At 40.4% G+C, this 26,006-nt stretch overlaps 1 protein-coding gene and 1 long non-coding RNA gene across 2 annotated transcripts; both read left to right on the top strand.

Moving 5' to 3' along the window:
- The first annotated feature begins 4,755 nt into the window (after positions 1–4,755).
- On the top strand, positions 4,756–20,364 carry LOC127754960 (phosphoinositide phosphatase SAC7-like). The gene is made up of 19 exons (XM_052280566.1): positions 4,756–4,954; positions 5,863–6,239; positions 6,320–6,411; positions 6,568–6,625; positions 9,968–10,024; positions 10,107–10,140; positions 10,275–10,355; positions 10,519–10,625; positions 11,004–11,090; positions 11,281–11,358; positions 13,787–13,857; positions 13,933–14,031; positions 14,939–15,038; positions 17,494–17,602; positions 17,706–17,778; positions 18,409–18,502; positions 18,677–18,766; positions 19,752–19,818; positions 20,034–20,364. The coding sequence occupies exons 2-19, from the start codon at positions 5,874–5,876 to the stop codon at positions 20,162–20,164; spliced, it is 1,794 nt and encodes a 597-aa protein (XP_052136526.1). The 5' UTR covers positions 4,756–4,954; positions 5,863–5,873; the 3' UTR covers positions 20,165–20,364.
- A 3,537-nt stretch (positions 20,365–23,901) lies between these two features.
- Positions 23,902–25,934, top strand: LOC127754963 (uncharacterized). Its single transcript, XR_008012932.1, has 3 exons — positions 23,902–24,128; positions 24,798–25,012; positions 25,567–25,934. It is a non-coding gene; the product is annotated as an uncharacterized LOC127754963 (long non-coding RNA).
- The last annotated feature ends 72 nt before the right edge of the window (positions 25,935–26,006 follow it).

The raw sequence follows: 26,006 nt of genomic DNA, 5'->3' as shown, positions 1-26,006 counted from the left end.
GTTGTCGACGTTCTGGACGCGCTCACCGGCGCCGTCGAGCGCGATGGTCAGCAGGTCACCCGCGGTGGCCTGCTCGAGCACCGCCGCCACGCGCGCGGGGCTCCAGGTCGCGGCACGTATTGGGAGCCAGCAAGAGATGACGCCGGCGAAACCACCCGCCACTCCACCCGCCACCCGCCGACCGCTGCCGCTCGCTGCCCGCCGCTGGCCTCCCTCACCCAAGAAGTCAAGAGAGAAGAGAGAAGAGAGAAAAGAGAACAGAGAACAGAAGAGGAAGAACAGAGAAGAAAAAAATAGGCAAAATTTGCTACAGGACATCCAAAAAACGTGTAATTAGCTAGAAGACATCGCAAGAACGCGTTTTTGCTGTAGGGACTGCAAAAAATTGGTAATTAGCTGCTGGACACCCGCGGGATTATTTTATTATATCTAAAAAAAAATTAGAGAGAGAAACAGCTGTGTAAGTACGGTTCTACTCCCTTCGTCCCATAATATAAGGGATTTTGAGTTTTTGCTTGCATTGTTTGACCACTCGTCTTATTCAAAAAAATTTAAAATTATTATTTTTTTTGACTTACTTTATTATCCAAAGTACTTTAAGCACAACTTTTCGTTTTTTATATTTGTACAAATTTTTTGAATAAGACGAGTGATCAGACAATACAAACATAAACTCAAAATCCCTTATATTATGAGACGGGGGGAGTACCTTTTGATTTTTTTCTTTTTCTATTTTGTTTCTTCCTTATCCTTTTCTCCCTCTCTTATTCTTTCTCTCTCTCTGTTCTCAACCGCTGCCTTCAACCTTGCTCGCCGCCGCTTCGCCTATCGTCGTGGCGCTCGCTCACCTGCCGTCACCGGTGCTACTACTCCATGGCTTCATGTCCTGCAAGCGAAGGAGGAGGAGCAACCACTGGTGTTATTGTTTCACGACGACCACCGGCGTGAACGCGGCGCCGAACGAGCAGTCTGTGGCAGCCTACGAGTGCAGCGTGCTCATGACCGTCGCGCCCTCGAGGAGGTCTTGGACCGCCTTGGTGTAGTACGCGCGCAGCCGCCGCAGCGAGCAGCGGTACAGCGCCACTAGCCACCGCACCCGCAGCCGCCGGAACGCACTGAACAGCCGCCTCCGCCCGCCGGCGCCGACGCCACGCCTCGCACGGTCACATGGCGGCGCAGCGGCAACTTGCGGAGGGAGGGAGCGGTGGTGGCGGCGGCACAGTGCACGCGGAGAAAGGAAACGACAGCGGCGGCGGTTGCTTCTTCCGGAAAATAGGAGCTGCGACGATGGTTCCTATGCGCGGAGAAAGGGAGCGGCGACGACGGCGCAGAGGGTGCACGTGGTCCGGTGCGCGGTAACGACAGCGCAAAGGGAGCGGCGATGGCTGCGCTCGAGAAAGCGGCGATGGCAGCGGCGACTGCTGCTGCCCTCGGAGGAAACGACACGACTCTGCTGCTGCGCTCGAGAGAGCCTCCTCTCTCTTGCTCTTTGCTTGGCGATGAGAATACGTGATTAGTGAAGACTAACTAATTTGAGGCAAGGGTAAACTAGTCTTTAATGCTTGTTTCTCTCTTATATTCCTCCAAATATAATAAAATAATCTTGTTGGTGCCCATCAGCTAATTACCAGTTTTTTACAATGCCCTACAACAAATACACATTCTTGCGGTATCTCCTAGCTAATTACACGTTTTTTGGATGTCCTGTAGCAAATTTTGCCAAAAAAATATGCAGGGCTGACATGTGGGCCCCACGTATTTTTTTAATTATTTTTGCTGACTAGGATGCCACGTCAGCGAAACCACCTATAGATACTGCCTAGGGAGCTTGAGTGAACGGTTTTGTATAGTTTAGGGGTGGAGATTTCTGGTTTTGTGGTTAAGAGACCTCAGAAAATCTCGCTGTTAAGTTGAGAGACCTCCGGTAAACTTATTCCTATGCCTAACCTTTTGCACTGAGTATGGGCTGGCCTCTCATATGCTGCACTACCGTTGCACTGAGTACGGGCCGGCCTCTCATCTAACCTTTTGCACTGAGTACGGGCCGGCCTCTCATATGCTGCACTACCGTTTAAAAAAATTGAACACTAATTATTACTCAGAATAAGTCTATTTTGCCTCTCACATCTCAAATTCTATTTAATCCCAATTTTTTTCTCTCCGCCACTAGCACGGACCATGCACTGGAAAATCAAAAGTTTAACACCGCTTTCTTCAACAGATATTTTATGATTCAGAAATCTTATAATGAATCAATTTTAATTTGAAAATTAAACATCTTTTTTTTTCGTCATCAATAAAACACGACATATTAGAGTCCGCAGTACCTAATTAAAAAAATAAATAAAGCTTCCGGTTAATCATTCGTCCGTCGTTAAGCATGGGCCCACACAATATTTTGTCGCTAATCCACAATCCGTAAGCGTGATGGAGATCTCTTACACCCACAAATAAAAGAGAAAAGAAAAAACAGAAAGCTAGCAAGCAGCCCAACCAAAGCAGTATAAGGCCGGCCCAGCAGTCTCAACCCAACAGCCAGCCCACATAACAGAGGAGCACCAGCCAGCAGTACTGCACGGTACTGTAGCAACCGAGACTGTAGCATCGTGGTACTGTAACACGAATAACTTCCCCACAGTTTGAGAAGCACTCAAGCACCTGCTTAAATATGAGGCTTGCACGTCGTTATAAACACTGAATTATAAAGTTTGGACTCACGTGTACCATAGATCAGATAAAAATAGATGCTATTTTACTATTTAAAAATAAAATAAAAAACAACGTAATCACCAACAAAATGATTTACTTTTTAAAATATAAAAAACAATCGCATGCTTTTTTTTTCAAGAAAAACACGTAATCACCCACAAAATGAATTGTGTTTGCATCAAGATTGTTTTCCGCGTCAATTTCTCATTCGCCGTAGGACACCTAACCACGTCACTTTTTTTTTCTATTTATCGTACGATTTCCTTCTGTTTTTTTAGTGAAAACGATTCTGCTACTGGAGTGCAGTGAGCTTGATCTGATAGCTAGCAAAAAATATTTCTTCTACTATGGGTACTCTTTATGATATAAAAAAGTGTTTATCAATATCAATGACCAAAAAAATAACCGTACATTGCAACTGACTCATGATAAAAATAAATACTTTTTATGGTTTCAAATTTTAGTATTCACTATAAAAATCCCCGTGCATTGCAACGGGTGAGGGTTATTTTAATCTTATTATTGTTATACTGTTTAATTAATGTGAAATTCACTATTTAAATTTGCTTAGATATATATATTTTCAGAAAGTCATAAGCTGCAATTAGGAGTCCGATCATCTCAAGCTAGCATGCGAGTTTTTTTAAAGAGATTTCTTATACGACTCCTTCTGTGTTTTCAAAAACAAACAAACTTAAAAACTAACTCAAATACGAAAATGTATTTCCAAAAGTAAACGAAGTTAAAAACCGACTCATACACGGATGACGTACTAAAGTACCGGCAAAAAAATTTATTTTTTTATATTATAGAGATTTTATAGTGGTATTAATTGATTTCTTATAATAATCCATGTAAGTGGATTTAGAGCATCAAATAATTATGTCATGTTAGCGTCTTTCTTGCACCGGGAATATTCGATTTGACTATAAGGAGCTCAATTAACCTTGGTGGCTTTACACTCCCCCCACACACTCACTACTACTTTTTCTTTCTTTGCTTCACCCAATGCAACGCATGGGCATTTTGCGTGTGTGTGTATATATATAATACAGATTTGCACTCGGGTTCATATGTACCTACAATCTACACTGTTGATGTGTTCTAAGATTCGTGCGGCAAAATGTACCTAACCTTAACGAAATAAATGCTTACTATAGGGAGAAAATATAATTAGGATTAGGTTGGTTCACTATATGTATAACATGTATGTTGTATTTTTTACCAAATAAATTTTTCAATAATAATCATATATAACATTTATATATCTAGTGCATTGTATTTTTCTAACCCTTATTTTGTTTATAACATGATATTTAGTCAAAATGAGAAAACAATATATCTACTATATCACCAAATTGTCATCTTGCAAAAATGATATTTCCAAAATGATATATATCCTACCATCAAAAACTACATAAACAAGATAATTTATATAAACAAGGTAAACTACATAAACAAGTTTTGCATACAAGAAATACAAAAATTATATAAACAAGGTATTTTACACTTGTAAAAAATATAGTATAACGTAAATATCATGTATGTTACATTTTGTTAGCACCTAATATACTAGCCTTGTGGGTACATGTGAACTTGCGTGTAAAAAATCCAACTCTTATATATATATATATATATATTTATGATAAAAGTAACTTAGTATATAATTAAAGTGATTTACAAGCATAAATATTTTTTTCATCATAATATAATCATGTAAGATCTTGATGTACAGATATAATTGCAACGAAACGATGTAATCGGGTCGTAGATCAGATAAGTAATTTAAGAGAAAAAATTATTTGAAATTTAGATGGGTAATGAGGATGCAAGTGGCAGGTGCTACTACTTTTTAGTAAGAAGGGTAACGAGTTGATACACACTGCACTATTTTTGGTAAAAAGCATGGTCGCTGGTTAGCACAACCGAGTGCATGCGCTCCTGTAGTCGCATCCATAAGAAAAATAATAAAAAAAAAGGAAAAGTACTAGAACGTGAGGATTTTATCAGCCAGGCCTCCGACATTGTTGCTACCCACCAAAAATGGCCACCATCGCCCCGCTTCTAGTGTGGCCCTTCCCTCTCCCGCGTTCATCTCACTACCGCTAGTTCCATCCCCTTCTCCACTTCTCCGAGGCGATTCCCCTTCTCCAATCCATTCATTCCACCCTCTTCCGATCCCCAACCGCCGCTGGTCCGTATCCATTCCACTCTCCTCCGACCCCTACCGCTGCCGGAGTGCTAGGTGCGTCAGGATCTAATCCCTCTTTGTGTGCTTCGTTTCCTACGGCAATTTTGAATTGTTTATACAAAATTTTGGGGCGCATGATTTGACAGTGAGACCGTGATGGATCGATCTTGAGGCGCTGAACGTACTGCTTGCCAAAATTTCTCGGTTTTGCGTCGTGGTGCGGGTGTGTGAGGAGCGTTTTGCATTTTAATTTTAGGGTATGAATATTGACTTGTCAGTGCATAATTATATGAAATCATGGAATAGCATTTTGTAGAAAAAAGGAAAATGTGAGTCCTAGGCACTGTTGGCATGATTGATAGAAAACTGTGTACATTTTTTATGATGCAAGGTCAGGATCATGTGATGAGTATTAAAATCAGGTTATGGATTTTCTTTTCACATTATATTATCTGTGCATTCTTATGTAATAGCTTTCTTGTTTATTTGACATTTATAGTTATCCGGTTTGATTTCCCTATATATCTATTGTGATAAAAAGGATACATGGCAGGGTACCTTCCCTGGCCCTTTTCGTCATACTTGTTTGGCTTCTTGTCTCATATGCTCTTTTTGTCTTGCTATATGCGATATGATATGATCATCGGACCATGGCTATCTAACAGTTCTAGATGCTGAAGGATGTTGGTTCCATGGCCCACAAATCCCAATTAGTTTTTTAAGGATGTTATTTAATGTGCATGTGTTTGTATTCTATGATTACAATAGGCTTAACCTTACTAGGAAAATCCTGACACTTGTACTGTTATTGGTTATTTTAAGAGCACGATAACATTATTCAGGTATCATCTGTTACTATTGTTCCAGTATATTATGGGCATCACATGTCTTGACTGGTTATATCTGTGGCCCATATTTATCATTCTGATGATTTAACATTTACTCATGTATTCCTCTATCAGGGCATCACACGATGAGTGTTGCAACTGAAGCATGCCCTTCACCAAAGCTACACACAAGACTAAGGCTGTGGGAGTTTGCAGACCGTTACGTATTTGAACCAGTTGACGGTCTTGCTGATTTGTTCCTGTCAGTTGATCGGACAAATGGATCAATGAGTCTAGTGGAAGAGTTGCCACCTCGTGGTCCCTCTACAAATCCTAAAGTTAGAATAGTTTTTGGTGTGATTGGAGTGCTCAAACTTGCAGTTCGGTCGTACTTTCTTGTGATCACTGGCCGTGATTGTGTTGGATCCTACTTGGGTCATGCAATTTTCAAATTGACGGGACTAAAAGTTCTGCCATGCAATAACTCGTTAAATACTTCTTCTGCTGAGCAGGTTTGGAAGTGATTATTTGGGCCTTATTTACAATTTCTTTCCATCCATATTCCATTAGTCATTCCATAAAGCTCTTGCAGAAGAAAATGGAATCAGAATTTTCGGAACTTCTGGATGCAGCAGAGAGGACTATAGGCCTGTACTTCTCCTATGATGTCAACTTAACACTAACGTGGGTACCTCAATGAATATTATGCCTTTTTTTTTCTTGCAAACATTTGCCTGAAGTGTATAGAGGGGGTTCCATCTTTCTTTTTTTTTTTGTTATCTTCCTCTTCTTTCGTTTTAAGTTGGTTAAGCATTTATCTCTGCCCCTTATATGTTGTAGTTCACAGAGGCTGCATGATCTAGGAGATCAGTTTAAGTCACTTCCACTTTGGAGACAGGTTTGTTGCCTAGCTCCTTACATAATTCCGTGGTTTGCTTGTGCATGAAATTCCTGATCTTTTTTATCCTCTCTTATATAATCTGCAAGCTTCTATAGCTTGTCCTCAACATCTTCACATGATTTATACCGCTTTCCTTATTATGGAACCTAATTGTATATTTGGTTATTACTTATTAGATCAGTGGATTACATGTGATGTAGAAAGATGGAATTGAAGTTAAAATTTTCTAAATGCAATGTGTTTCATTTGGCCGATATTTGTTTTTTTAGATAATGGAAGCTTTATTAAGACTCAATTAAATACACCAAGATGATACATTCCAACTGAGTCCACCCCCGGCCTCTGCATAGAATGCACACAACCAAAAAACTGGACCTAAGAACACTTCCCCATCACAAAACACAGAAACTAGTGGCTATCAATCCGTAGACTAGATCGCCACCCATGCTCCTGGGTAAAAAACTCCTATGCCACCTAATCCAAACGTTGCGATACCACCGCAATAGTATCCCGAAGTCCCTGTTTGTGGAGGATGGCCCAGGTGCGTAGCCACCGGGTGACTAAAGTAGTAACCTGCAAAGGAGAAGACACCACCTTGTTATCAAAAATTACCTCGTTTCTGCTTAGCCATATGGACCAACAAAGAGATGCTGCACCCATCAAAAGCAGATTTCTCATGTCTTTAGGAACACAAGTAAGCCAACGCCCAAACAAGTGAGTAATATTTTGAGGAGGTTGTATGTTCGAAGCCATATGAACAACAGACCATACCAAGCGAGAAACATGACATTGAAAAAAACAAATGTTGAATGGTCTCTTCCTTGTGACAAAAGCCATGTTGAGTGGCCGATATTTGTAGTTGCAGCTAAAAATTTTTGATGCTCAATTTGTGGTTAATATTTTTTCCTGAGAAGTCACGTGTGACAAAATTGTAACGATGTGATTTTCCATTTAAGAAACTCAATTTATAATACCACACACTCCTAGTTAGCATATTCCTTCCTGAGAAAATAGCTATCATACAAATCCAGGCGAAATGAACCAAATGCATGAAAGCTATATCGGAACATGTCACACAATAGATTCTTACTTAATTTGTAAATTATAGTTTCTAGTTTTAAATAGACTGTCAAATGGAAGATTCTCAGTTCAATGAACAGGTCCAAGAAGCAAGCAGAAGTCCATAGTGTACCTAGAATAAAATATTCATGTGCTTCAGTTTAAAAATATTTTCTAGATGTACAATATAGTATGTTTGCTTTTATTTCCTTGTCCTGATTTCTTAAGAAGGATGTGGTGGGAGAAATTAGCAAAAGCTGATGTTACATTTTGATTTTTCCGTGATGACATTTGCACCGTATTTTAGAATATTGCTAACACTGTGCCCATTGGTAATGATTCTACTAGCATCCTGCAAAATCTTCAAGCTTATCCTTTGGATTCTTTTAAGGTTCATTGACCTTTTTTTTCTTGAATATGCAAGAGAAATACGTATCATTTCATTAGGACAGGAAAAAAAAACGAGGAGGGAAGAAAAACCCTCCCTCACCCTACAAACAAACAGGACCTGAGGTTACATATGAAAAGGAACAAAAACAACCTTACCCAAACGGGGTTAGCGACCTACTAGGGAAATATGTGAGCTTAGAAGCTCCGGCCATACACCATAGGTCATACTCATTTGCCACCGTTTGGATGACAGACATTACATTAGGATTGACGCCGTTAAACAAACAGTCGTTCCTATGCTTCCAGATTTCCCAAGCCACCAAAATGATAACTGTATTGAGCCCTTTTTTTTTGGAGTTTTGATCAATGCCTCTTACACTGCCTTAGGCCACCAACGGCATAAGCAAGTAGAATTTTGACTTGGAGAAATGGAAATCAGCCCCAACCTTTGGAGAATTAGTGACCACACTTGTTGGGAAAAGACACAAGTAACTAGGATGTGATTAATGGATTCCTCAGCCTGGTCAGAAAGCATACAAGTAGCAGGATGTGGCAGTCCGCGCTTGGCAAGGCGATTAGCCGTCCAGCAATGGTTATTAATTGGAAGACATAGAAAAACTTGCACCACAAGGGTGCCTAGCTCTCCCAAAGTCTTCTGCATAGTGAGAATCTGATTGTGCCAACAAAGGACTCATATGCTGGTTTGCACGTGTACGATTCCGACTTTGTGAGCTTCCAACGTTACCATCCTGCAAGACCGCATTGGCCACTCAGTACCAAACTTGCAAGTATTCTATAATGACCTGGACAGTGAAATGTTCATTGACTTATTTTATGCTTTCTTATTAAATGTTATAACTCTGTGAGGGACAGTGAGAAAGGTGGTGCAAAAAAAGGAAAGAACACACAGATGGAGCCCATGTCATGATTAAGACATCTTGTTTTTCATAAAGACAATCGGAAATAGAAATGAACGCTAGCTACGACATACAAATGAAAGACAAACATGTCATAGCATGGTTAGCAATCACAGTGAATATCTTTTAAAACTTTGTTTGATGGTATTCACTGAAAAAACTGTTCCGTAAACAAAATGAAAAATTGAGTTGTAACAACTTATGCAAATAATTTTTCAATCCACCGCTTATTTTTATTACCTTTTTACAATTAAGTCATTGACCACACTTTTAGTAATACTAAGGACTGTTTTGGTTTGATACCAAGACATCCCCTTCCAATATTTTGGCCACTTGAATAGTAGTTGTGATGCATTTGGGTTGGAGCCATATTTTTGGCAATGCCCATGTCCAAATTGGCAGCAGTCGAAAGCTGTCTTAACCTACAAAGAATAGGCTCATAATTGGCATCAAACCAAACCAAATCAATACAATCCTATGGACCCTACCAAATAATTGGTAGTACTGAAACTTGCCTAGGTTTCAGCACTACCAAAACAGTGTAGGGTAGTAATCCAAAACAACTTTAATCAACTAATAGAGTTTGATGGTAGTGGTAAAAGTGATAGGAGCATGATTTTTTTTCTACTACTTTGAAGACACAGTTGCCTCCTCCACCCTATGCACGTAGTGCGAGAAAATCCCATAAACCCCTCAACACCTTATTTGCCACTATATACTTCCCATTTCTTGAACGTCATTTGAGTGCAAATTTTATTTCTCTTGTGCCATTTTCATACATAACCAGTTAAGTGAGTGCAAAAGCAGGAGCATAATAAGGAATTGAAGGAACGCTCAGTGGCATAGGAGGAATTTTCTGCAGAAAATGAAATGGTTTAATAAACTACATGAGTACACTTTGGACATGTTAATAAGTCTTTTGATGCTTTACTGGTTACTTTTGCACCAGATTAATTAATTATACCTTTTGCAGGCAGAACCAAGATTTCTTTGGAACGGTTACTTGTTGGAGCCTCTAATTGAGAACAAAGTAAGATTAGTGTTGTTATTAACTGTGGATCGTGTGACCAATATTTACAATTAATTTTGATTTCCCTTTTGTCCCTCAACAGCTGCACCAATACTTACTACCAGTCATTCAAGGAAGTATCCTTCACCTCATCGTAACATCTCAACTTATTACCTGAGATGTTAGATGACTTATGATAGTTTATATTTAGGTTACCTTTCTGTTAAGGTCATATGTCAATTTGAACTTCTGCAACTTAACTAAATATCAGGTTTTCAGAGTATCCATGCAGAAGTTGGGTCAGAGAAGGTAAATGTGACCCTGATTGCACGTCGGTGTACACGTAGGATAGGTAAGAGTTACGAACCATCAAAAGCTTATTCGCCATTTTCTTTTCATTAAATGTTACCGTAGTTAGAACCTAAGGTAAATTTGTATTCATTTGCTATTTTACTATTTTTGGAAACTGAATGTCAATGATCGTTTAGGAATTTACGAGCTGTTCTTTGTTGAAGGTACCCGGATGTGGAGGCGAGGAGCTGATCCAGAGGGTTATGCTGCAAATTTTGTTGAATCAGAGCAGATAATGCAATCGAAAGAATTTACAGCATCATATGTGCAAGTAAGTTTCTTCACTCAATTGAATGACACATAGGGGAGCTAGTGTCCCCGTTTGAGGAATTGACATGATGCAATGTCCCATTTCTTTTTTTGAAAAAATAATGATTTGCATACACGTAAAGTTATGTTAACCTTCATATTTTGTTTCCAATTTATCTTTGGAATCAACAATCGAAAAGGAAAAAAGAGTCAATCATGACAGCTCATGTACGCTAAAAGATTTCTTGTCTTCCTATTTGTATCTTGATACTAGCGGTGAATATGACACTAAAAGTTTGCAGGTTTTCCCAACTTTTTTCTAGCACCTTTCATATTTATTTTGGCTTACAGTTTATTTTTATATTCTGTGATAACTTTGTTACATTGATGTGTATTGCAGGTTCGAGGTTCTATGCCTTTTTTGTGGGAACAAATTGTTGATTTGACATATAAACCTAGTTTTGATGTTGTCAGAGTAGAGGAGGCGGTGAGTGCTCTCATCATACGATTTTTTTTCCTTTTTATCGTTGTTGCTCTACTAATTTCTTGTTGTTGCTCCACTAATTTCTACCCCTTCAGTTCATGTACATATTATGAAGATCTAACTTAAGTATTTGCAATGTAGCCATTGCTTATACTTTTCTTGTCATAAATTTTCTTGGATTTGATTTCTGCAGCCTCGTGTACTTGAACGGCATTTTCATGATTTACAAAAGAAATATGGAGCTGTCGTGGCTGTTGATCTTGTCAATACAGTAAGTATTGAATTCTTGGACCCAAACCAGTCTCTTCATTCTGTTTGTCATGTATAACAGTCATGTTGGGATTCCCTACCATTGGTGTGCAAGTTGACTGGCCTCAAGGCAGCTTGTCAGACTTTACACAGTCTTCAGAAGTCTAATTGTTGGCATATTTAGATAAAACTGGTCTTAATTATGCATATCTCTGGATAAGTCATTTTGTTGTTTCATTAGATGTTAGTGGTTTTAGATAACTTCATCTATGAAAGTCCTGCCGCATGATTGAAGAAAGAAATACCAGTTTCACCTATCCCTTGCCATCTGGAACCACATCATAGATCCTTAGCCATTCCACAGGGTCCAGGGCCTCATCTTGATACTTCACACAGTTGCAACATCAAACCCACCCCCCTACAAATCATCTAGGCTGTGTCATATGGTTGTCTTGATTGCAGGACCAGAATGAGAGTTCTTCATTTTTTTCCTCGAAAAAGCAAGAGAAATGTGTTTCATTTCATTAAGGGGAAGAAAAATAAAGAACAAAAATACAAAGTAGGAGAACCAGAGTACTCTCACCGAAAAAACACACCCACACACCCCAGCCAATACTGGCAAGCGCTAGCTGCCTAGGTTTGCTGCTCCATTAAGAAACTTTTGGAGGGCAAATGCCCCTGCTAAACACCAAAGGTTACCCTCATTCTCTACCACCTGCAAGACCGCCGCAATTCTAGGATTGGCGCCATTGAAAACACAGTCATTTGTAGCTTGGCTCCACTACCTCAAAAAACAAATAGTTGAAGGTTGAGGCACTGCATCAGATATCCCTTGCTTCAAGAATAGTGCCGTCCACACTTGGCAAGAAAAGACACAAGAAATCAAAATGTGTTTGACGGATTCTTCACTTTAATCACAAAGGGGACATGCCGCGGGGTACTGCAATCCACGCTTAGCAAGTTGGTTGGCTGTCTAACATCTATTATTGACGGCCAACCAGATGAAGAACTTACAGCGAAGAGGAGCCCAACTCTTCCAAATGTGATTCCAAGGAGCAAACTTGATCGATCCCAGGAAATAAGCTTCATAGGTAGATTTGCAAGAATACATCCCATCAGCCGTTAGCTTCCAAACATGTTGATCTTGTACACCTTGTAGCAGAACCACCTCTTATACCAAAACCCAAATGGTCATGTACTCGTAAAGAACCTGAATAGATAGCTCCCCATGTATGTCAGCCACCGATCTGTTGTTCTCCAAAGCCTGCGCCGCAGTACGTTGCTTCCTTGCCTCTTAGAGATCAAGGCAAAGAGATTAGGGGCCAGTTTTGCTATTGTTTTCCCTTGCAGCTACCTATCGCTCCAAAATTTGGTATTTTCTTCATTCGCAATTATAGTTTTGACAGCCACATTGAAAAGAGAATGGACGTTCTGAGGCACATGAAAAGATAAACTAGCCCAAGGTCTAGCAAAATCAGTTTTTTGAAGCCATAACCACCTCATGCATAATGCTCATCCCATCTTTTCTAGGTTAAGGATACCAAGGCCTCCATAGGACAAAGGCCGACACACACGATCCCAAGAGATCAAACAATTTTCTCCATTAGTGTTTTCTCTTCCCTTCCATAAGAAGCCGCGATGCCTTTTATCTATAGCCTTGACCACCCACTTAGAGATCCAACGCCATCATTGCATAAAAGCCGAGAGGACCACCATTACTGTTATAAGCCAGCACGCCCTATTCATTAAAGAGGCTTTCCAACATGGTAAATTATCTGCCACTTTGTCCACAAGGGGCAACAATTCTGTCTTGGTTGGTTTACATATTCTAAGAGGAAGTCCGAGATAAGAGCAAGGGAAGCTCATCACTTTACAAGACAACTCATTAGAAATCACTTCCAGATCATCTTCCAAGCAGTGAATAGGAATGCAAGAGCTCTTCATCATATTGGTTCTTAGTCCAGAAATCTGACCAAAAACTCCAAAATCTGCTTGATAAGAGATAGGTCCCCACTTGTAGGACACAAGAACATGACCACATCAGCCGCATACAGAGAAACCCGGTGTGTTGTTTGCGTGACAGCAAGAGGCTCCAGGAGATATCCATGATCCGCAGACTGCCACAACTGAGTTCAGTATGTCCATAACCAAGATAAAAAAAAGAAAAAAGAAAAAAGAGTTCTTCACTTTGACGAATAGTGTCCCATGTTCATTCCATAAATTGCATTTTTATCTCCGATTTTGTATATTCTGTTCCTTGAAATAGAATTAACTAGTTCATTTCAGCTTATATTACATAACGATAATTGTTTGCTCTAGAATTAGTTAAATGTTTAGGAGTTTTGCCTCTTCTTATTTTTAACATGCTAGTAATATGCGGTGGTGGTACTAGTTTGTTCTACTCCTGTGTGATATTTTTCACCTATCATATACCTTGTTAATATATTCAGCATGGTGGCGAAGGTCGCCTGTATGAAAGATATGCAAAATCAATTGAGCCTATCTTGAGTGAAGATATAAGGTAAGTTTTGCTCCACTCTAGAGTTATTCTATTGTGGTTTACTGTTTATAATTGCATTAAACCTAATTATTGCAGATTTGTGCATTTTGACTTCCATCAAATCTGTGGTCATATTCACTTTGAACGCCTTTCTCAACTGTATGATCAAATTGAGGATTATCTTAAGAAGCATAGGTATGTTGCTAGAAGATACAAAGTACTACATGTTTTATCATTTATAATTTTTGTATAATACCTCTTCACATGACATTGGTACATTGACAGTCTCTAAAGCACATGTTTGATCATCGCCTTCTCAAATTATATATTTATCAAAATAATTAGAAATATAATTGCATGAAAATGAAATATATTAATAACATTTTACATATCAAATCTTAATATCTTTGCATTTATTATAAGATTATGGGGTTGATTTTATACATTCAAAAAATGCCATTTGATTTGGTAGAGTATATGTTAGCATGAGTTTTCTTCTACAGAATTTTTCTCTGTTTAACATTTCTGCAAGTGTGAGTATCTGCATTTTCTATTTGAAAAATCAGTGCATTTCATGCAGAGAATAATGTAGCTGATTTACTATTCAGTTCCTTCTTTTGCCAAACTACTATAGCATATATGCAGTAATGTGCTTTCGTTTAATAACCCTTGTTTCGTTTAATATTTCTTTCATTATAACTTACAATTATTGGTAGTAGGGACTAGCATACATGCATTGAAAAGCGTACACATATTTTGCTATATGCTTCCTAGTTTTGGCCCTGTTCCTGTCAAAGGGAAAGCAAATTTATCGTACATTAGTCAAACTATTTTGCTTCTTTTTCTATGTTCTTATGTTGCCATCTCTACATGGCGAGAAAAAAAAAACATTTCACATCTACCTTTCCCACACAACAAGAAAACAAATGGCAAAATGGTAGCTGCATCTGACACTTTTGGTCACATATGTTATATAAAACCTCCTAGCTGAAATTTGGTGAGGAATTTGGATTAAAACCCAAGGAATGTCCCAAAAGAATCCCTTTCATCCAAACTCATATTATTTCTTTGTTCTCATAGTCTTTTTAATTGTATGGCATAGGTACTTCCTTTTAAATAGTAAAGGTGAGAAAATGGAAGAGCAGACCGGAACCGTTAGAACAAATTGTGTCGATTGTCTGGATCGTACTAATGTAACTCAGGTACATACTTCCAAGGACAGCTTTTTCATGATATTTTGAAATGTAATTCTAGATACTAACAAAATAATTGCTGATGTGGTAACTATCGCTTTAATTTTTTTTTGAAAGAATGGGATGTACTTTAGTACAGTATTGTAATCTAAGTGCAGTTTTCAAAAGATACAGAACATCACATAATCGCTCCTAGGTTCTTCTAGATAGTGTTTAGTTTGGACGAGGCCCTCACCCTGAATTTGGTTGGTAGGACGAAGTGGAATGAGCCGGGACGAGTTCATCCAACATGATAGAATATTCGACCAAGATGCAAAACGGTGTTGTACCAGAAATTTTGCTAGATGAGCTCTTCCCACCTCGCACATGATAGCTTTTGCTATGTCTGGTCGCTGCGTGGATATCAGCCGGTGAGAGAAAAGCGATGGTGCATGCATGACTCTGGTCTATGAGGAGACGTTGAAGCTAGTGAAGAGGATGCCGCACGCTGCGCCAGATGGGGAGAGGCCGTAGTGCCCTGTCCTAGAGTTGGACAAGGAGGCCGACGTCATTGCGTGTGCCAGAGGTGGAGGCAGCTAGAACAATGGAGCAGTCTGGGGAGGCGAAATCATCGAACTGCCTTAAAGAAGGTGATATGATAGACTTCTGACCGTGTGGGGGAAGGGCGCAAGGCATCATTCATCCAACCAACACAGAAAATAGAGAGGAGGCGATCCTAGAAGAAGCACTCTGCCATGGATGAGATTTTTCGATGTGGCTGCCTTGAATGAGATTGATGTGTTTGCCATGTAGAGAAGTAGAGGAAAAATGCGGGGAGAATGGAAAGTTGAAAATAGAACATAATTCTCACCTCCTAAAGAGAAGGTTTTCTTAACCAATCCTGTTCCAATTTAATTTCTTCAATCAAACAATGGGATTGATGGGGTTATATGCATTGGCTCATGGAGGTCATAAAACTTGGTTATGTACCTAGGGGTGGTTCTAGACATTAGTTATGCACTGCCATGGTGTCAAACCTTCACGGGGTGAATTTAATACTAGGCCCAATAATAGTGGCTCTTGTAGCCCGGACTGTGGTTTTGGTGCGATTAGTCCCACATATAGAGTTTAGGTAGGTACAAACTGAGGGATTTCTGACCATAGTATCTTCGTTTAACACTTCTACACAACGTGAGGAGTTTAGTCGATATGGACTTTGGTTGGTAGTAGAGCATAAACCTTCGTTACACAAGAATGTGCGAGCAGATCACCACATTCTAGATTGATCTTGTCATTGGACATTCAAAAAATAAATGATATGTTGTTTCATCCTTGTCATTGGATAACTTCAGTTTGGATCCATTTGAGAGAAGGGTTGTTGGCAGTACTGGGTCACCCACATTCCTTGTAAATGTATAGCCATGCACCAATTGAAGTCTAAACATAGAGTAACTAGACATGCATAATATAAACATAAAGTGTGAATAGACGAGGTACCGACAGATAACAAATAGTAAACTAGAAAGAAATAATAAGATCACATCAGAATTTTACCGGATTGAAGGGATAGGAGTTTTATTCCATTGGGGAGAAAAAATCATCGAAGTGGTACAAATTTGGAGTGTTAGCATTCCGGCCTATAGTATTTTTCTGGTCTCTGAGATTTCTTTCCTTGTCAACTATCTTTTCCTAGCTGTTTCCACCCTCTCGAGAAGAGGGGCGAGTGAAGTGAGAGTGGAGCCCCCTATTTATATTAGAAGTGCCTTGGGCATATGGGTTTCATCTCCACCAGGCATGGAGGAATGAAGTGGCATCTGAGGCATTTCTCCCACACTGCATGGAGCATACAAGGAGGTGGAGTAGCAGCTAAGGCATCTTGTGGGACTAGCCAACTTATGTCGGTGTGGGATCGACTGGGCTACGGAGTGGACCGGCTGGGCTGTAAGCTTGGGCTGGCCAGGCTGCATGCTTGGTTTGGGACCGGCCGGACTGCATCCCTTGGTTGGCTAGGCTGGTTGGGCCGTTGCATACTTTGCCTGGCATTGTTCTTGCATTTTTTTTGAACTTCCTGATTTTGCTTGAATATGTTGATGCACTTATTACCGGCTTACCGCCAAAAACTTGTTGACACACCAAAACTCGTGGATACATTAAGGTTAGTGCCAAAATAAATACAGCATTTATCAATACCTCATTTATTCATAAGTATTTAAGGAGTACAAAATATCACTTTTAGCATTTTACGGGCGTCAACAATGCTCCATGTGGAACTAATCTCACCAAACCACACCATGGGTTACATCACTAGCAAGTAGCAACTACTGGGCTAGAATATTACATTCAAAGTATTTGTAGTTGTGTGGGGATCCTTATGTCTTTCTCGAGCAATTACTATTCTTTGTTGAGCAATTACTTTGTTTCTTTGGCCTTCTCCATTTTTTTAATGTGTATGTAACTACAATAGTCTCCTTAATACACAAAACAGAGCATGATCGGGAGAAAAATATTGGAAAGCCAACTGCAAAAAATCAGTGTTCTTGGTGACAACAATACAATCAGCGATTATCCGGCATTTGATGCAGATTACAAAGTTTGTAAGTGTTGCATATGATATTCACTAAACATGTTTGTTAGTATGTCCCCCACATTTGTCTCACAATGTTGCTGGTCCTAAACAATTGCTGACTTCTTTTTCAGTGTGGGCCAACCATGGAGATGCAATAAGCACTCAGTACTCTGGAACTCCTGCCTTGAAGGGAGACTTTGTGCGGTAATTTGTGTTTACAAGTTTTTGTGAATTCTCTTATTTAGCCCCTTTTCCTTTGCACAATTTGGACCTACTAATTTCAGAAAAAGAAGTAATGATTTGATTGCAACCATAAGCACGTTTAAGCTGAGTTGCTAATGTTTCCTTATGAAGCAAAGGTTTTGTAACTTGTAAGATCCTTTAACACCTAGCCTGCTAAACATTTTCTCTAGTTTCATGTTGTGAATCTCCTCAATAGTTAAACCTTTATAATGGCAACTTTTAAACTGATTTATTTCTTGCTCGCTGTGAAAAGTTATCTTCTCGTCACCATCAGAAAAATTACTTGTTGGATTATGTTTAGTTGCTTACTTCCCAGTATCAGGACTGAGCTGACGCCTAAGATGTTGACACAGTTCTAATGCATGAGAGTGCAGTATTATAATTAAATTACTGACAAACTACATGATCACATAAGGTGCAAAATAATACTATCGTTCTGCCAATGGCATTGCCACATGTTTTCACTTTTTCCTCTATTAATCCGCTGTCTATGATCTATTTCTTCTTTTGGTTGTTGGATCTTTAGAAACAAATAATGATTAATTAGTTATTTGTTGTTCTTAACCTAACTATATCTTATTTATTTATTAGGTACGGAAAGCGAACTACACAGGGAATTTTAAATGATCTGTGGAATGCAATGGCTAGATATTACCTGAACAACTTTGCAGATGGTACTAAACAGGTATGTTGCTTACTTGGTCTCACCATTGATGGGCTGGAGTGAGTTGGATTTTGCTATTTTAGGTTTGCTATTTTATCCAAGACATCATGGACGAGTGAAGAAAAGATCCCTTACGTTGGTAATGATGGATCAAGGCATAGTGATAACTCATTATTTGTTTATTGTCTTGTATAGGATGCCATGGATCTTCTTCAAGGACATCACATATCCTCAGTTAGTCGGGATATGCCAACTCCAACCAAAGGACTTATAGAGAATCACGCGGTTGGTTATTTTCTTTCTATTACTTGAGATTTTTTTTTTACAGATGAATAATCCTTAAGTTGCATACCGTGAATTGCATTTATTGTTCTTACTCTTGGTTCTGAATTCTCATGCTTAAAAGGATTGCAATTTACAATGAATTTCTATGCATAATTTTGATGTTTCCATCTACTTGCTAGGATAAGTTGACAGCGGTGATGCTATGATCCATACCAAGGTTTTGAATACCAGTCTTTCTGGAAAACCACTATATCCATTTTTTTTAATTCACAAACCATTTACCAGCCGTAACCGGCCATGAACCAGTTTTTGATGGAAAATTTTGTATTAAAACTTATGGCATGGATAATGCGTGCTTTTTTTTAATGACTTAGTATTTATCACACTTAATGCTGCAAAAAATATACAGCTCATAATGTTCTGACCGGAAATACCAGTAACTGGTTTGGAGCTCCTGGCCGGTAACCAGCAGTGTAATTACCTGCGAAGATTCCCACCCCTGATGTATTCCCTCAATTTAGTTCTTTCGTGTCGATAGAGTTGCATGGGCATTTGAATGTCGTTATGCATATCTTAGTGGAGATATTTGTTGAATAGTCCCACATTGGTTGTGGAAGGACCTAAGATATAAGTGAGGGAGCCCCTCACCTCAATGGCTAGCTTTTGGGGTGGGAAAGACCCTTTACGATCCTACAATTGGTATCAGAGCCTGGCTAGGTTAACATATCTGACCCGATGGACACAGTATGTGAAGGTTTGATGGACCGTGGGTGCCTGCGGGGCCCGTATACCTAATGGACCGTGGGCCTGTTCTGTGGGGTCTATACACGGTGAAAGGCTGAGGGACTTAAGATATAAGTGGGGGAGTTCCTCACCTCAATGGCTAGCTTTTGGGGTGGGAAAGGCCCTTTACGATCCTACAATATTTTTCCATATTTAAATTAGGATATTTTAGTGGAGAACTTACTTGAGTTTTCATTTGCAGTCCTTCCGCCTTGCTTTTGCTCTGCTTTTGGCTGCCGTGATATTCTTGATAATGTCACTGAGAAGAGGTACTATTTCATCCTACCGAAATGGCAATGATTTAAGTTAATTTATGCAGATTAGAGGCACTCAACTGTTGTAAACTTGACGAGTTGTTTGCAGCCAACATATTACTATGTGGAAACAAATACATAACCAAGTCACTAGGCCAAATTCACTCCAACAAGTTTAATTTGATCCTTCTTCATGCTTTGTCATACTAACTTGATTCATTTCCTTGCAGCACGTAATGATGTTTTCCATTTGGTGCTGTCACTACTATGGTCTGGTTTTTGCTTTGGCATCACGCGTTATGTCAAAGCTAACGGACGGAAGTTCACGAACCGTCCTCGCTTTCACCTATCGCGCCATTGATGCGAACAAAAGGGATTATATACACACTCATGGTCGACTCACCTTTCTGGGCATGCATGTGTGCTCTCAGTTTTGTATCAAGTTTAACTTTCCCTCTTTGTAAGATTTTGCACATGTTCTGACCATCACGGCTTTATATTTTCTTGTTGAATGGGAACATCAGGAATTGATTTGTTCTATTGCATTTATTTATTTATTTATTTATTTATTTATATAAACGTTTTGCAGAAAATGTTGCAAAGATGTATATGATGATCAAAATTGCAAATGGTTAAGGGTTTCATATATTTTGGGCATCACGGCTTCTATTCAATCCACACGTAGAAACAAGACTGCAGTTGTCTAGCATTGTGTATGTTAAGGGTATATATGAGATAGTTTGTATGAAAAGTATTAAAGTAACTTTCTATCACTAGTGTATATAATTGATATGCCATTTAGGATTAAACTCCAGGAAAAGTTCAATTCCCAATTTCTCCTCCCTGTATATTGATATTGTACCGGAGCAAGAGCAAGGGAGTAAAATCCTAAAAATCCTAGCTAGCCGCCGCCGGCTCAACGTATAGCAACCCTCAGTTCAGATCCAGCTCCAATTGTCCACCATGGCTCGTTGTCACCCACGTCCGTCCGCTGCTGCTTGCCATCCCCCACTGCATGAAATTTAGTGTATGACGCAAGACACAAAAGGCTCAAAAGCTAAGTTACTTTGAAATAAAAGCTAATTATAAGTTTGTTCATATCCATTCCTTGGCCATAAGGCATCTCAATTTATAGTACATTCAGTATCTACCCTTGGTTCCACACGAGAGCTAGCTTAAAAGCAGAGGAAAACAGAGAAGCGACAAAATGAAATGTAAACAGTGGTTCCTGACAACGAGCAAGCTCCCAGATGCAAAACTAATATGCCTCGTCTATTACCAGTCGTCCGATCTTCATAATCCGCTCCTGAATTGTTTCCTTATCCTCTTCTCTTCAATTGGCTTAAGCATCCTCAGAGATTCATAAATTCAGAACATATTCAGTCCATTTCTCATCTCCAGATTCCGACATTACCTTCCCCTCGAGACAATCCTTGTCCTCAAGGATTGAAAGGTAGAAACATACTTCGGATCACAGTGGTATCTTCCCAGGGTGGTTCAGCCGGTGATAAATTTACCAAAGATTCAACCATTGAGTCACAGCTTCTCCCCTTCTAGCACCATCCTCCTTTGCAATACAACAACTGGTTCAGTTTTGATCCAGCCGTCTGGTCTAACAGATAGCAGATTGGCCATTGGAACTGCATGAGCTCCCAAGTGTTTTTTCAGTTGGCTGACATGAAAAATAGGATGTATATTGGAGCCCTTTGAAGTTGGAGTCTCTAAGCAGCCTGTCCAATCTTCCTAGTAATTGTGAAAGGGCCCTAAAATTTTGATCTCAGCTTAAGAGAGCCCCTGATACCAAATGATGTACGCCTGTAGGGCTGCAATTTTAGGTAGACAAAATTTGCTATAAAACATTTAAAAAAATTGCAATTAGCTATGGGACATCACAAAGACGTCAATTTGCCAAAGACACTCTAAAAGTGTGGTAATTTTTTATAGTATAGTGGACGTATTAAAATATAGTATCCACCAATTTGATGAGAGAGAAACCATATAAAATGACAAATTTCCCTTATCTTCTCCCTTCTCTCGGTCTTCTTCTGACTCTCACTCGCAGTGAGCTCCACCGGCTTGCCCATGGTAGATAGTTGCTCAGCATGGTCATGCAACATGTCGAGGCCACCGCTACTGGACGCCGAACACCATAGGCGACCGCGGAGGCGGCGCAGCTGCCGGAGCCACTTGCACTCGCACCACCGTGGTGGCCGTGCCCCGGCCAGACGACCACGTGAGGGATGCCAGTGCCGTCGTGTTCTCCATCAGGTACCGCCTCGCCCTCAAGCACCGCCTCCCACCGCAGTTGACGATGCGACGGGTTTCCTCCACTGGATTAGGGAACACACCTTGGACAATGCTGATGACTGGCTCACCGAGGCTGCTGACTTCGGCCGCGTGTTCGTCACCGGTGACTCGGACGGCAGCACCATAGCGCACCACCTCACCATGCACGCCGGCTTGGCGATGCCCAATCTCACTGGCGCCTGTGGCATGATGTGCAACCGCGCCATCGACTGCACCGAGCGGTTGTTCACAATGGACAAGCCAATGGAGCTCACTGCGAGTGAGCGTCGGAAGAAGACTATGAGAAGGGAGAAGAAGATAAGGGCAAAGCTGCCATTTTATGTGATTTATCTCTCATCAGTTGGGTGGATATTACATATTACACCAAATTTGCTCCAAGACACTCAAATGCGTAATTAGCTGTGGGACACCACAAAGGAATTTTCTTGAGGACACTCTAAAAATATCGTAATTTGATGCAAGACACTAGACTCATTAAAATATATTAAACCCACCCAATTGAATGGGTGTACCCATATAATGCTTTGAATAGGGTCATCTCGATAGTTGTATGATATGTGGTATATCACCACTCAGCCAACACCGACCATGAATACCAATATTGGTGCTCTTGGAAGGTCATATTTCTCATATAGGACTCAAGACATTGATTCACTCTTTCTGTCTAACTATTTGTTTCAAGGAGGTGACCTGTGTTGAATCTCGAAAAGAATTTTGGAAATACACTCTTTTTTTAATAATTTGTATTTATATACCTGGCATTGGAGAGTTTAGCAGAAATATACCTAATCCGCGGTTCGGAAACACGGGACCGCAAAGCAAGTGCGGCGCGGACATGCAGGAACGGCGGCTGCTTCGGTGCCGCGCAGCGGAAACGCGGAATAGGCCCGATCCTGCAGAGCAGAAGAGCGGGACCGTGTCGTTCCCGCGGCCCTATCCTGTGGCAACGTGGCGGAGAGTGGGACCGATTTGCTCCCACGGAACCGTGGTGCGCTACCGACGCGGTTCTGCATCCCGGATATGCGGCACCGATCTGGTCCCGTCGTGAGGCACCGCTCCCTTTCCCGCATAACCATCATGCGGGACCGTGAATCAATCTCTACGCAATTGGCCGGCAGGTCGTCGGTCCCGCGGCATAGTAGTGCGGGAACGCACCAGCACGAGCGGCATTGCGTTCTGGATTAGAGGTCACAACCGTAAAAAAAAGCAACTTACTTTGTTGATGTGATTAGGCTTTTTTTTTTACTCTTCTGCTTCCGGATTAATCTCCAACAACTAATAAGAAAATATTATACTGGCTAATGAACCTCCGTTGGTAACTTAATTTGTTGATGTGATTAACCCTGTTTGATTCAGCTTAGAATTATTATAATCTGGATTATTATGAGTAAGGCGAAACAAACCAGTAGATTATTATAATCTATAAGCCAGATTAGTATAATCTAATAATCTCCTATGGAGGAGCTTTTTCTAGATTATTGAGTGGCTAAAAACCCACTACCCTTAGATGTCTCCAGTAATCCAGAGAAACAAATAACTCGCAACTTATTCTATATCAGCTTATTATAATCCAGCTTAGAGTAACCTGATTTAATAATCTGGATTACAATAATCTTAAGTTGAAACAAACAGAGCCTAAGCTTAGTTTAATATTTTGTTTCCGGATTTATCTCCAACAAGCAATGAAAAAATTTGTGAGCTAATTAACGATGCCGGCCAAAGCGGCGCTGCTCTTCCGAGGTGCGGAGCAGCGGGACCGGATAGATGGCGCGCATTCGGGACGCTGAACCGCGTCGGTGGCGCACCACGGTTCCGCGGGAGCGAGGCTATCCCGCACGACGCCGCTCTCTACCACGCTGCCGCAGGATAGGGCCGCCGGAGCGATGTGGTTCCGCTCTTCTGCTCCACGGGACCGAGGCTATTCCGTGTTTTCACTCCGCGGCACCGAAGCATCCGCCGTTCCCGCATGTCCATGTTGCGCTTGCTTTGCGGTTCTGCGTTTCTAATCTGCAAATTAGGTATATTTGTGCTAAACCCTCCCATACAGGTATATAAACACAAATTTTTAAAAAGAAGAATATTTTTCCAAATTTTTTTCGTTGAATCTCAGCTGCACATTCATTGATTTGAAATACTTCCTGAAATATACAGCTAGTGAATATCTTGTCACTATCAATTATGATACCCATTGGCATCCCATGTAGTTTGTGGATGTTATATATCCATATAAAGATATCCACCACCTGCTCCACTGAATAATGATGAAACAAGGCCAAAAAGGGAGCATACTTAGTCAATCTGTTAACCACCACCGATATCACATCCTTTCCTCTGGATTTTGGTAGCCTATAATGAAATTCATGGTAACGTGTGACCAAGCCATGTCAACTATATCAAAAGGATTGAGGAGTCCTGGAATATGAACTTGTGTTCTTCTTTAGTCGCTTGGCATACGATATTCCCTAACCATTTTGTCAGCATCCCTCTTGAGACCAGGCTAGTAAAAAAACATTTTGATTCTATGGCAAGTGGCCCTCATTCCATAATGGCCCCAAAGGAGGAGTGGTATGCCCTTAGTAGTTGGTTTAAGATGTTTTACCTGCATATATCCTTCCTTTATACTTCAGCAGTCCACCTTCCATTTTATAGTTCCTATCAGTATCGAGCTCACACCACCATTCCTACAGCTCGAGTGCGTGCTCGTCCAAAGAGGATGTGCCGAGTGAAGGACATGCAGAATCTTATGGCCAAGTGTCAATGCATGAGGATCAAGGCTTGACGTTTTGTCCCGACTCCGAGCTGTACTTGTAAAAAGATCAGTTGATGCAGGCCTACAACCTTCTCAGGGATCAAGTGTTAGCTCATACGCGAGCATACGACCCGGAGCTGCTCGCTAAAATAGGTATGAATGTTGATTCTGCTACTGTGTGGAAAGCAATATGTTGGGATGATTTCGCGCTAGTAGATGACTCTGGTTCACGTTTTCTTACCGTACGATTTCTCTGTATGTTGCGATACGTGTGGGAAGGTATTACGTTCCAATTCTTCGGGACGGAATACTATCTCACACGAAAGGATCTTAGTACTCATATGGGATTCAACATAAGATGTTCTGTTGATTTGGAGTCAATGACTCCAGATTTCAATAGAAACAACTTCTGGCAACATATTACATGAGACTTTCTATGTAGAAGCGTGGATATTGGATTTGTTAATTAGCTCGGTTCGTAAGACATCAAAGAAGAAAAGGTTCTCTTCATGTCTAGTGAGTTTGATTTTTCTATTTGGTAACAATGCGTGTTATCTGGCCATGGATTAGAACAAGTCAAATTTAAAACGGTAGATGTAGTTAAACATGATTTTTGAGGAGTCTATGATGTAACAGGTAGAAAGAAATTCAATTTCACTTAGCAAGACGATTGTGGTGATATAAGAGAGGGTGGAACACTGTTGCAGGTGCAATCAAGAGGAAGAAGTTACAGGGATAGCGGGAGTCTCTTGTTGTGGTGATCCTGGTGAAGGCTTGTCGGGCCAACTCAGCGTGAGCGGTGGAAGAACCAACTCAAGTTCTGGCACACGGAGGTTCGAGCAAATAACAAATTCATGTTGGCGTGGCATATTCGCTAAGGAGGAGTTTGTTAGAGTTCGCATAGTGAGAGGGAGCGGCTGCCAACGGCGTCCGATCAATAGTTGTTATAACTCTAATACGCTGTAAATGCTAGATGGGAAGAAGCACTCCAGGGATGTAGGCTTCGGTTAAATCTCGTTAACAAATATCGTACTTCAATGCGATCATCGTTTTTGAATTACCTATGACGTTTCTTTCGCGTTTGGTTTTCGATGGTGATTTCGGAACAGTTTTATAACAAATGGAATTAATATTATTGCATCATTGA

This window comes from Oryza glaberrima, chromosome 11 (assembly GCF_000147395.1).
Source record: "Oryza glaberrima chromosome 11, OglaRS2, whole genome shotgun sequence".
Classification (NCBI taxonomy): Eukaryota; Viridiplantae; Streptophyta; class Magnoliopsida; order Poales; family Poaceae; genus Oryza; species Oryza glaberrima.
The sequence above is the reverse complement of the archived record's forward strand: the minus strand, read 5'-3'. Positions and strand labels throughout refer to the sequence as shown.